General features: G+C 37.9%; 1 protein-coding gene across 6 annotated transcripts in view; it reads left to right on the plus strand.

Moving 5' to 3' along the window:
- UTRN (utrophin) overlaps positions 1–13267 on the plus strand; it is a 529451-nt gene that overhangs the window by 130311 nt on the left and 385873 nt on the right. For all 6 annotated transcript variants that reach the window (XM_081294420.1, XM_081294421.1, XM_081294422.1 and 3 more), the window contains 7 exons: positions 361–476; positions 1150–1310; positions 5852–6055; positions 7005–7186; positions 7871–8021; positions 9507–9626; positions 12590–12691. In XM_081294420.1, the coding sequence (XP_081150546.1) occupies positions 361–476; positions 1150–1310; positions 5852–6055; positions 7005–7186; positions 7871–8021; positions 9507–9626; positions 12590–12691 (1036 nt within the window). The remainder of the gene's footprint in view (positions 1–360; positions 477–1149; positions 1311–5851; positions 6056–7004; positions 7187–7870; positions 8022–9506; positions 9627–12589; positions 12692–13267) is intronic.

Raw genomic sequence — 13267 nt, forward strand, 5'->3', positions numbered from 1 at the left:
ATAATACCTTTATTTTATTTTTATGTGGTGCCGAGGATCAAACCTAATGCCTCACACATGCTACTAGGCAAGTGCCCTACTACTGAGCTATCACCACAGCCCTTACCCAGAAATCTTAACTGGCATATTTAATACAAAAGCCTTAGAATGTGTTATCTGTTATTTTTATATTTGTAATTTACTTTCAAATATTTTCTATTTGATAAACCATTGGGATATAAAATATTTAATTCTTAAAAAAACCTCACAACTTAAAAAAATCGAAAATCTAAAACTGAAACGTAATTAGATTGTAATAATGCCTATTTTATTTCCACAATATTTTATCTTCATTGAATTTTATTTGCATGGTGATTTCAGGCCGGATCTCTTCAGCTGGGATAGAGTTGTCAAAATGTCCCCAATTGAGAGACTGGAACATGCCTTCAGCAAGGCTCAGACTTATTTGGGAATTGAAAAGCTGTTAGATCCTGAAGGTATTGTTCAGTATTTACTTTGAACCTTGATTTTGCTTTATAACATTGAATCCTTGAAAAGCAATATTTTTTCCTCTTTAGGCTGATTTATGAGAATTGAAGAATCTTTTTCTTTTTGAAGTATAGCTATAAGCCACTTATTGCAGATGAATTATTAGTACTTTTGTATTTAGCAATTTGTGAAATTGTTTAGGCAGAAAGTATTTCATCGGATAATAGCTAATCTATTATATCAACTAAGATTTTAAGTTTTAGAAGATTATAAGTTTTAGAAAGATATATTTACTAAATGAGCAATTCAGTAGTTTATGAAAGTAGATTTTTAGTTATAAATGTTGTAGGGTTGAATTTTAAACTTACCTTCATAGTCTGAATGACATCTATATCATTATTTTAAGTGATAACATGTAGTAAATTACCTTTGTGCATTCTGAGGAGGATTGTAGAGAAGATTTTTAAGGAATGGGATACCAAATAAAAAATAAGTAATCTTCTTTGCCTTTGTCTCATGTATTGTAACAAAACCACAATTTACTGAGACATGGTATTGCGAAGATTATAGATTAAGTATTGTTTATGGGTACTAGGGATAGTTATTTTATACCTAGTATTGAGCAGCTCAAGTATTTTGGACATCTAATTTAGGCTTGTTCTTTTTTTCTTCCACTTTTAGATGTTGCTGTTCAGCTTCCTGACAAGAAATCCATAATTATGTATTTAACATCTTTGTTTGAGGTGCTACCTCAGCAAGTCACAATCGATGCCATCCGAGAGGTTGAGACACTCCCAAGGAAATACAAGAAAGAATGTGAAGAGGAAGAAATTCAGTTACAGGTACCAGAACCTTTTGGTTAAAGTGTTGGACTTGTCACACTTGTTTCCTCACAGGTACCAGATAATGACATCTCAGAGGGTGTTTTCTTGACTGAGAACATCTTGGTTTCTCAGTTCAGTGTTTCAGTAAACAGGCTGTCACATCATGCCATGGAAAACCACAACTCACCCAACTTTATTAAGAAGGAGCATGTCTTATTTCACGCAGGGAGTTAGGATCTGGGCTTGTTGACAGTGCTGAGTGTGTCCTGTTTAAGATCCTCGGCTTTCCTGTGTCTGGTCACCATCTTTTATCACCTTTGTCTGGTGCTGGGATGGTATTACTCATGTCAACCTAGTGCTTTTTAAATTACTAATTCTCCCCCTCCATCTTAATTATTTCTCTCATTATAGTCTCACAATGCCTATTAAAATATAAGTTTATTTTCCCTTAGGAGAGTAATCTACAATAAGCTACTTGTCAAGTTTTTCATGAAAGGGCTTAACAATGGTTTTATTCATCAGAATGTAAATGAGTTTTCCCCCAGGAGACATAAATAAAATAATGAATATGTTTATTCCTTCATTATCTTGCCTTAAATCAATTCATATTTTATTTTTTTAAATATTTATTTTTTTAGTTGTAGTTGGACCTATTACCCCTATTTTATTTATTTATTTTTATGTGGTGCTGGGGATCGAACCCTGGGCCTCACTTGTGCTAGGCGGTCGCTGTACTGTTGAGCCTCAACTCCAGCCCTATCTTTTTGTTTTAGTCTAACTAATCTGAATTTATAAAATGGAGGCTCTCCAGAGTTGGATCAGATCTTGGAAGTCACTTGATCAAACATTTTAGCAACTAAGCAACAGAAGAGATACACATGGATTTCACAATTATAAGAAATTCATTGTGGAGAGGCCGAAAATTTGGGCTCGTGTGTCTAAATTTCATTCTCTTGCTACTTGCTTTGGGTCAGTTATTTAACCTCTCAATGGATGTGTTTGAAACTAGCTGCTTGACAATGTATCGAAAGCGTCTAAAATGATATTACTAAACATTTGACAAGCATAAAGTATCATTATTATAATTTTTCCTCTCAATTTGTTTTGGCATTTGTATTCTACAACTTCGTTTTAAAAAAAAATGTTAACTGAATTTCCATGTTAGGATGGTAATTATAAGAAGACCTGGCATCTCCTGCCCCTGCCCCAACTCCCACGGTTCAGAAAACTTACTTATTATTTTACATTTTATTTGGATAGTGTGTACTAATACTTTATATTTTTCTCTATTTCAAACTAGCATGGTTTTTAGAAACAGAAAAAAACTGATTGGGGAAAAGAGAAGAGATGTGGATGTGAGGAAAAGTTCTTAACATCTTATGACTGGCTGTGTTTGTCTCTTGTGGATTGTTAATAATGTACCTTTTGAGGTGACTCTGATAATCTGGATTTGCCTCTTGGTTTTGTAATTTATTGGACCAGGGTTCTTCTTCTTTTTTTTTTTTTTCTTTAGAGAATATTTTAATTCTTATAATTCACGCCATTCTTTTTGTTTGTTTTTTGGTACTGGTGATTGAACCGAGAGGATCTTAATGAGCCCACATCCCCAGCCTTTTTTGATATTTTATTTAGAGACAGGGTCACACTAAATTGCTTAGGGCCTCGCTTTTGCTGAGGCTGGCTTTGAACTTGCAATCCTCCTGCTTCTGCCTCCCGAACTGCTGGGATTACAAGTGTAATCGCACTTGGTGCCATTCTGTCTTAAAAGGGAAGGGGACTGTCTTTGCCTTTATGATGTGTATGTAAAATAATTACCTGTATTTAGGGTTAGGGTTGGCACTATGAGAACTGCACTAACCATTTACTGTTTGCTGATAAGCTGGTGTATTAACACGAAACTCCTTATTTACATGCTTTCATTAGTGTTAGACATTGAGTAGCAAGAAGAAATGAAGTGTGGTGGTTTTAATCCTCTGCTCTTTGACATAGCTTGCCCTCTGCTACTCTCCAGCATGTGCTAATGGTCGCTGTTCTCCCAGCTCTGGCCTTTCTACACACACGTGCTGTGTCGCAGTAGGTGATCAGCAAATGATTCCTGTGCTTCTTCCCAGCTGTCTGCCCGTTGAACATCTCCTCATGTGTTTTAACTGATACCTTTTGGACGCATGTGTGTAGATACACCTTCCATCTCATAGATGCTGGTTCCTATCCATGTGGCTTTTGGCTGGTCACTAACTTTCCCAGTTCTTCTATAGCCTTATTATAGTATAGAGATTTGGTCCTACATGATCCTTAGAGTTATTTCAGCTCTGTGGGTTCAGGATTTTAGGTCTAGATCTCCACTCATTTCTCTTTTCCTATCTTTGGCACCATCCGCCCCTTCCTGGTTCAGCTCACAGCTTACTGGTCCATTCCTCGCCTCCCTGGCTGGTCTGTTAACTCCGATATTCAGTTTACTGTTTTTTGTTTTTAATTCTTCCTCCAAGATGTCTTCTGTGAGTTTTCCTTCTTTTTGTTAAAGAAAGACTAAAGACCTTTCTTCCCGTGTGGTTTGTCTGATGCGGCTTCTCTTCACACCGTATTTCTAGTGGACCTTTGCTCTTCTTCCCCAGCACTTTGCCATGTGCAAAACATCTCTCCATCCACTGTCCCCAGGCCAGCTGGCCACTTCTCCATAGTCTAAGTGGAACCTTTAGAGAGCAATCTTCTCTGATTAACTTACCAAAATCCAACTGTATTCTCCTTTTCTCTATTTTTTGCTATCACAGTAATTTTTGTAAACTCTGTTAAGAATTTTAAACTGTATTTTAGGAGCACTGAGAAAGTAGTGGAAGACTTTAGGCAGGGAGTCTTTCGGATGTGATGCATTTTCTAAAGACCTTCTGCTGTGTGAGGAGTGGCTTGTGGAGGTAGGAGTCTAAGTGGCAAATGGGAGCACGCTGTCTTGGCCCTGCGGAGAGACGTAGGTAGTTATGGAGATGGAATGGTCTGGATGGAGTTGAGATAATTTTTGCAGATGGGATCTGCTTCCATATTAGATATGGAAGATGAAAGAAAGAAGCCAAGCTGGCTTGCGAGTTTAGCTGGAGTATTTAGATGCATAGAGCCTGAGAAGGAATACATTTTGGGAAAATGAAACAAAAAGGGGATAGTTAACCATGGACATGTTTTGATATGCCCATGAAACATGAAATGAAGGTGTTAGGGTGGTTGGGAATTTGAGGCCAGAAATGTGAATGTGAAATGTGTGCCTAGGACATAGATAGTTTTAAAAATTCTATCAAAATAGATGCAGTTATTCAAGCCAGAGTGTACAAAAAGGAGGGAAAAAAGCCCAGGACTGAATTTTAAGATTAATTACTCATTGGTTGGCAGCTGCTGTTGAGCCAGGAGGAGGTCACTGCGCTGTTACTCTGCAGAAGGTGGGGTTCAGCTGGACAGATAGAGAGCTACTGAAGTTTAAGTAAGAACCATGGGTGATCAGCACTTTGGGTTTCCTTGGAGCCCTTCTGGTTTATGTACGTTGTGCTAACGGTTATTATAGAAATATTCTAGTGGGCTGGTTGATTATTTTGTCACTGTGAAGATTATGGTAGAAAAGGGGATCTTTTAACTTTTCATTTGCGGTCTGGGGGTATACTTAGCAAGTGAAAGGGAATGTTAGTGAAATCCCTCTGTTAAGTACAAGAGCATGTCTTATTGTTCTCTGTTCATTTGTGTACACATGAAATATTCTGTTTTAAAACAGTGGATAAAAGTCAATGCCGTGGAGATAGTCTGCATAAATTTTAAAGAACTTTTGCTCTGAACAGGAACAAAAGAACAAAGAGACAAGTGGGTTTGGTGATAAGATACTGAAATACAGAAAGAAAAATGCAGTTTCTTAGAGCTTAAGAGAAATTGATTTTTTGAGCCCTAAAACACAAAAACAAAACAACAACAAACAAAAAAAAACCCAAAACCAAAAAAATTAAGGTAGCAAAAGGGCCATGGCCTCAAAAAACAAAACCCCAAACCAATCAGTACAATCAGTACCACAGACTGTGTATGTGGCTGTCTTTCAGTGTCTGAGATGCAGCGTTAAAATTCAATTCAGTAAAAGCATTATAACCAGGGGTCAAAACAGAGTTCCAATGGCTATTTTTCTGTAAATTATATTCGTTGTTCAAGGTTCAGTATGGTTCAGCTCTTCTATGAAACTTTCCCAGTTGTTTTCAGCCTTTGGTAAACTCAAATAGCAACACTGATGGGACTGCAACATTTATAATTTTGCTGAGAGCCATTTATTTTTGTTCAGAAGTGATTCATGTGGGTTATTTCTCTCTCCCCAACTATATTAGAATGGCCTGGAGTCTAGAACTCATGAGTGTGTGCTGCTGTTGTATCTTTTGCTGTTCTAATACACTAAATAATTGCTTTATAATGAATTTTTGGAATTGCTACCCCAATTCCTGAGAATTAAATTAATACCTGAGACTCAGTGGTGCCTGTCTTGGGTTCACCAGTGCATGTTGATCTCTCCTGACAATTGTGAGTTTTTCTTGGCTTTGTTTTCATAGAGTACAGCAGCAGAGGAAGAACATCAGAGTCCCCGAGCTGACACCTCCAGCACTGTCACTGAGGTGGACATGGATCTGGACAGCTATCAGATAGCACTGGAAGAAGTACTGACCTGGTTGCTTTCTGCAGAGGACACCTTCCAGGAGCAGGATGACATTTCTGATGATGTGGAAGAAGTCAAAGACCAGTTTGCCACCCACGAAGTAAATATTTGTATTCATGAGCTGCATCTATCTACCTTGGGGGTTGTGCTAAAATCCAGGGCTCCACCCTGATACTGGGTTTGTGGTTTGCTAAATTCTGCTCTGTTGGAAATCAGTGCATAGTTCTGCTCATTTCTGAAGTGTATTACTTGGGTTAAAAATCAAAACGATGACTTGTTATACCAAATCTTTAGGTTTTGAGTGTACCCAGGAAGTGATTGAAGTGATTATTTTTATTTGTTATAGGATTAAGCAAATGTACAGTTTTACCCAGTGTTCCTATATAGTTTATGTAATGAGAGTTCCTTGCTATTTTGAGGATATGATATATTGCAGTGAAGTGATTTTGACCATGTGGAGATTTCTTTCTGGTGAAGCACTTTTTTGGTGAAGGTATTTTAATCGACAGATCTTATTTACTCTTTTGGATTCAAAAGGATAGAAGTGGTAAGCCTCTCCTCTTGTAGGAGTGTGGTGTTTTATTTATTTGCTTATTTATTTTGCAATACTGGGGATTGCACCCATGTACTCTGAGCTATATCTCCAGCCCTTTTTATTTTTATTTTGAGACAGTTCTTGCAAAGTTGCTCATTTTGGCTTTGAACTTGTGATCTTCCTTCTTTAGCCTCCCAGCTACCTGGGATTATAGGCATGCACCACCATGTCCAACTTTTTGACACTTATTCCTACTTCCACAATCCTTGGTAGGAAAATTAGCATGTACTTAAAAAAAAGCAGGTATTATCAGAAATAACAGTTTTCCTTGATCAATTTTTCTTTGACTTATGCCAGATGCTTTTTATTTTCAGACCTTAAAACATTGTGCCAAAATCTACTTTACATGTGCTCTACTAGGCTACCTTTTTCTGCTGCATCAATATTTAGGCTGTGCTAGCTATTTATATTTTGTAGTGAGCAGCTCACAGATCTTCACGGTATACCTGTCTAGGCTTTTATGATGGAGCTGACCGCACACCAGAGCAGCGTGGGGAGTGTCCTGCAGGCGGGAAACCAGCTGATCACACAAGGCACCCTGTCAGATGAAGAGGAGTTCGAGATTCAGGAACAAATGACCCTGCTGAATGCGAGGTGGGAGGCTCTCCGGGTGGAGAGCATGGAGAGACAGTCCCGGTAAGTATGCCTCAGCAGGTGAGCACTGTATTCCACAGACTGCATTGTACAGTTGAGCTCAGGAGGTAGTCTGCCTTTCTGTGCAAAAACAAGATCAGCACAGAACCAGCTTCATGACATCTTGACTCTCCTCTGTGTTCTATTGCTGGGGCTTAAATGATCTTTGTGTCCTTTTTGATAAGTTAGCTCAGCCCCAAGGTAAAAGTTGGAATACAGCAATTAGCAAACCAGGAAGACACATTCCAAGTGGAGAGTTTTCTATTGGCATGGTACTTAAATTGGCAACCATTAACTGGGTGTGGTGACAGGACTATGTGATATGTATGGATCTACTGGTCCACGTTGTAACATTTATTTATAAAGCAATCTTTTGCCATAGTCCATTTTATTTCATATATTGTGTATTGCATTCTATTACCATTTCCACCTATTTTACGAGCAGGAATTCCTGATGGAAGAAACAATAATTCTGATATGAATAGAAGATGATGTTATTTACATCCTTTGGCTCCATTTAGGCAGAAAATAACCCCCCCCCCCCGGGTTTCTGTATTTAAAGACCAAACACTATATTAGTGGCTGTATGTAGGTGTGTTCCTGTGCTCCATCTCTTGGTGCCTGGAGTGGGTATGTCCCTTTGCAAGGGAAAGAGCTGGTGGGAATTATGCTGTGTCCCCTGGCCAGGCTGCATGATGTGCTGATGGAATTGCAGAAGAAGCAGCTGCAGCTGCTCTCGGCCTGGCTCACCCTCACGGAAGAACGCATTCAGAAGATGGAAACCCGCCCCCTGGATGATGATGTACAGTCCCTGCAGAAGTTGCTTGAAGAACATAAAGTAAATCTGTCTCTTGTTTCTTTTTTACTTCATCAAATATGAAAGAGCAGCACTTAGCATTCTCAGGGGCTGATAGCTTCTACCTTTAGTGTAGTGTTGGGACACTTGCAAGTTGTCTTTTCTTTAGCAGCTCAGAGGGTGGAGCTCACAGGGATGTCACTTTTCTGGGCCAGAGAGGAAAGTACATGTACAGCTTTATAAGGGTATATGTAGTGTTCTTAAGAAATTGTGCGGCTTTCATAAATTTATGTATATATTTTAGTTGTTGATGGACCTTTATTTTATTCATTTATTTATATGTCGTGCTGATAATTGAACCCATTGCCTCACACATGCTAGGCAAGTGCTCTACCAGTGAGCCACAACTCCAGCCACTTTTGTAATTTTTGAGGAGGGTCTTTTGAGCCCCATAAGTGGTTAAGAACCTTAGAATGGGCTGGGGATGTGGCTCAAGCGGTAGCGCGCTTGCCTGGAGTGCGTGTGGCCTGGGTTTGATCCTCAGCACCACATACAAATAAACATGTTGTGTCCGCCGAAAACTAAAATATAAATATTAAAATTATCTCTCTCTCTCTCTAAAAACAAACAAACAAACAAACAAACAAACCCTAGAGTGTTGCTGTTAATGCAGGGTGTTGGGGAGGAAGCAAACCCTGAGAGACACTTGTACTTAATCCTGTAAGAAACCCTGTTGCCTTTTCTATGATCCAGAAAAGCATCAGGTACTGGGTGAGGAATCAAAATCTGGTGGACAATTTAATTTGGTCACAAGTTGAGTAGTTAACTTTATCTCAGCCAAGAAAAAAAAAGGTAAAATGCCCTTTCTGTACATTAAATAATTTTATTGATCCCTGAACCATCTAGATAACTCATTGAAGGTTTTGGGGGCTACATTAGCACTACTCAAGAGGTAGCAGACAGCACTAAGGATAGCGTTTACACAAATCACCTCTGTAGTCTAATGGCCATGGCTTTCCCATGGAAAAGGGAAGACGGGAAGGGACCAGATGTCCTCAACTGCTTTTTGCGTGGCTGATGAGAATGGCCTCTGCAAACCATCCAGCCTCTGCTCATCTCTCAGTTTATACCATATGACTCTAGATCAAGCAGCTTGACTGTGTGTTTAAGCTCTGGACTTTTAGATTTACCAAGTCTCCATTTTTGTCGTAATTCCTGGTTTAGACATTCAGCTCCTTTATGCTTGTTTGGTTGTTGTTGTGCCCACTAGAACTGGGCACAGAAGAGACAACATCCATTAGCAATCTGTTTTGTCATTGTGTTTTCAGACTGCTTTGCTTCATAATGAAACAGAAAGATGTATAGCAGCCTCGTTTCATTAGTGGAACACTTAGGGTAATGATTAGTAATTTAAATATGACGCTTCATTAGGTGTGCTTAATTACTATTGACAACTAAGTGGATTTTAAATAGGTAAGTGGGAAAGACAAGAAATAATAGTGTATCTTATTTTTTTTTTTCCTCTAGAGTTTGCAAAATGATCTTGAGGCTGAACAGGTGAAAGTAAATTCCTTAACCCACATGGTGGTAATTGTTGATGAAAACAGTGGTGAGAATGCAACAGCTGTTCTGGAAGATCAGTTACAGGTAAGAAACCTGCAAAGTAGGCCAGTTCTGGAGGACCTATGTTCCAAGACCCAATTGTGTTCCTCCTGGGCTTTAAGTCCTAAGTCATTGTTTATCCAAAAGGGTAGGAAAAACTACTGTATTAGTTAGCTATTCATTATTATAAGAAAACACTGTAGACAGACTACTTTATAAAGAAAAGAGATTTATTCAACTCACAATTTTGGAGGCTGGAAGTCCAAAGATCATTGCATAGGCTCTTGAGAGAGACCTTTGGCTGAATCGCATTATAGAGGGAGAACATGTGTATCTTTCTGTGTGGTCTCTCTTTCTGTTCTTATAAAGCTACCAGGATTCAATCACAGTGGCACCAACTTAATAATCTAATCTGCTCACTTGCCAGAGGACCTGTCTTACATAGCATGATCAGATTAAGTTTCTTCCTCCTTAATATCCTAAATGTTAAATGTCTGCCATGAATTGTGGTGGGTTGGAGGAAATTGTAGCACCTGCCTTTGGTTGACCTTCCCAGTTGGGGTACCATGGTATGTAATTTACAGGAGTGCCCAGGTACTGACTTCAGCCTTCCTTGTGTACAGTAATGACAAGATTGGGAAGCCTAGGAATGCATCACAAATGGTCTCCAGACCTTAATCAGAAATACTCAAAGAATTTGTAGAATGCTTCAAGATGTGGATTCCAGCCCCATGCAGACCTGAAATCTTGCACTGCAGGGAGCTGGGGAAAAGATGGCCACTGGATGTTCACTGTACAAAAATCTGTATATGCATACTAGAATTCGAGAATCTCAGCTATATAGGATTTAACATCCCCTATTTTTTTTTTTTTGATAGATCTGTGTGTGGGGTAAACAACATTTTGGGGAGGCCCAACAAAATGCTTCTTTTTTAATGAGGTGATAGTATATTTTTGCAGTTCTTTTTTTTTGTCAGTGCTGGGAATTGAACCCAGAGGTGCTCCTCCACTGAGCTACATCCCTAGCCCTTTTGATTTTTTATTTTGAGTTAGGGTCTGCCTAATTTGCCTTTAACTTGTGATCCTCCTGCCTCAGCCTCTCGGGTAGCTGGAATTATAGGCATGTGCCACCGTGCCCTACAATGTTCCTGAAATTTAAATAGACAATAGGTTACCATCCTGAAACTGGAGGGCTTCTTCTGGCTCTACATTCTCTACCTTTGCCGCATAAAAAGAATACATTGGTAATTAAATATCAAAATAGTATAATATAAATTGACTCTTGTTCACATATAAGTAGCGTGTAAATTTTTAACATTTGTCAATCATTATTTATAAAGTGGTAATAAATTTTTTTAGGAAAAACCATTATGAAGGACTTTTTACAATAGATTAACCAAATTTATTTAGTATTGCTTATACTTGTAAGATTCTGTTGCTTATTTATGTGGAGTTTTCTATGAATTATGTGATATAAACACAACAATCTAATAAGCATTTTATTTTGTACAAATTCTCCTATTCAGAATGCTTTTATAAGTTTAAACATTTATCATAATTTTGGTACTGTAGATGAAAACTTTCTTGGCATTGTAAAAGATAAAGAAATAAAACTGATAGACTGCAATTTTTAAGAAAACCATTATAGTCTGAAAAAAATTGAAGTACATAAAGTAAACATGTTTACTCTTTTGAAGATATCTGTAGGGCTGGAGATGTGGCTCAAGCGGTAGCGTGCTCGCCTGGCATGCATGCGGCCCAGGTTCGATCCTCAGTACCACATACAAACAAAGATGCTGTGTCCGCTGATAACTAAAAAATAAATATTAAAAAATTCTCTCTCTCTCTCTCTCTGTCTCTCTCTCTCTAAAAAAAAAATAAAAAAAAAGATATATGTAAAAATGTCACATTCTTTTTTTGGTATGGATATTGAACCCGGGGCACATAACACTGAGCTGCATCCTCAGTTCTTTTGAGACAGGTTTTTGTTAAGCTCCTGAGAGCCTCAGTAAGTTGCTGAGGCTGGCCTTCAATTTGTAATACCCCTGTCTTACCCTTCCTAGCTGCTGGGATTGTAGGAATACACCATCATGCCCAGCAAAAATATCACCTTTTTCCATAAAATCCACAATGAAATGGAAGCAGCATGATTGAGTTCTAGCTGTGCTACCTTCTTGCTTAGTAATGTGAAATAATTAAATTCTGTAGAAACTGTTTTTTCTCATGTATTTATACACTGATAGGATTAGTCAGTACTATTTTAAAGCAACTTTTAAATAAGTGCGTTTTAAAAAATAAATTGCTACTCTGTAACAAAGAGCAATGGGAATTGCAACTTTTTATGATTTATTTATTAATTTATTAGTAAGGTTGTTTATTGCAGATACCATTGTACCTCATAAAACATGCATGGATGAGATAGATAGGCTTAAACATTATACAGTGCATACATGCATCAAAACATGTGGTCCTCAATTAATATGCACAATTTTTGTTGTATAATGGAATATTACTCAACTTTAAAGAATAATAAAATTATGGCATTTGCAGATAAACTGATGGAGTTGGAGAATATCATGCTAAGCAACATACGCCAATCCCACAAAACCAAAGGCTAAATGTTTTCTCTAATATGTGGATGCTAATTCACAATAAGGGGGGAGGTGCAGTAGGGAAGAATAGAGTTACCTTAGATTAGATAGAGGGGAGTGAAGGGAGGGGAAGGGAGAGGATGTGGGAATAGGAAGGATAGTAAAATGACACAGACATTATTAATATATATATATATATATATATATATATATATATATATATATAACATGTACAATCAGAAAAATGAGAAATTATACCTCATATATGTATATCAAAGTGCATAAATACATTCTACTGTCATGCATAACTAATTAAAACAAATAAAAAATTTAAAAAAAGAAATTAAACTTTCTAAGGATTATGATTGCTCTCTCTTCAGGCTGTGTTGACTGAGGCTGGTTTTCTTTCTCCCCTAGAAACTTGGTGAGCGTTGGACAGCGGTGTGCCGTTGGACTGAAGAGCGTTGGAATAGGTTACAAGAAATCCATATCCTATGGCAGGAACTGTTGGAAGAACAGGTACGAAACTCCTGTCTATTAGCAACAAAATAGATGGTGAAAAGTAACCCATCTTTTATTATGGCATTAGAATAAAGTTGTCCTGTTCCTTTTTCTTTGAAAGGAAAACATGCAAGTGGTTATTCATTATCATAAAAGTCAGATTCTTCCCAGATATAGTGCAGCACACCTATAATTCCAGTGACTTGGGAGGCTAAGGTGGGAGGATGGCAAGTTCAAGGCCAGCCTGGGCAACTTGGTGAGATCCTGTCTTAAAACAAAAAAAAATAAAAAGGTCTGGGTATGTCGCTTAGTGGTGGAGTGCCCCAGAGTTTATATTTAAAAAAAAAAAAAAATCAGATTTCTATCCATTCTGTCATGCACCTTATTGATAAAGATCACGTTATATGGCTCCTTTGTAATAATACTTATTAGATTTGCATTTATTTTTTTACAATGTTAGCATTCTGATAGGCTACATTCCTGATTTGGTGAACATAATCATTATTGGATCTGTGTTGGGTGATGTTTGCATTTGTATCCACACAATTCCTAGAGTATAGTCTGTGTTGAGTAAATAACAAATAAATGAGTCTT

Source organism: Spermophilus citellus (assembly GCF_964194105.1).
Source record: "Spermophilus citellus genome assembly, chromosome: 5".
NCBI classification, from domain to species: domain Eukaryota; kingdom Metazoa; phylum Chordata; class Mammalia; order Rodentia; family Sciuridae; genus Spermophilus; species Spermophilus citellus.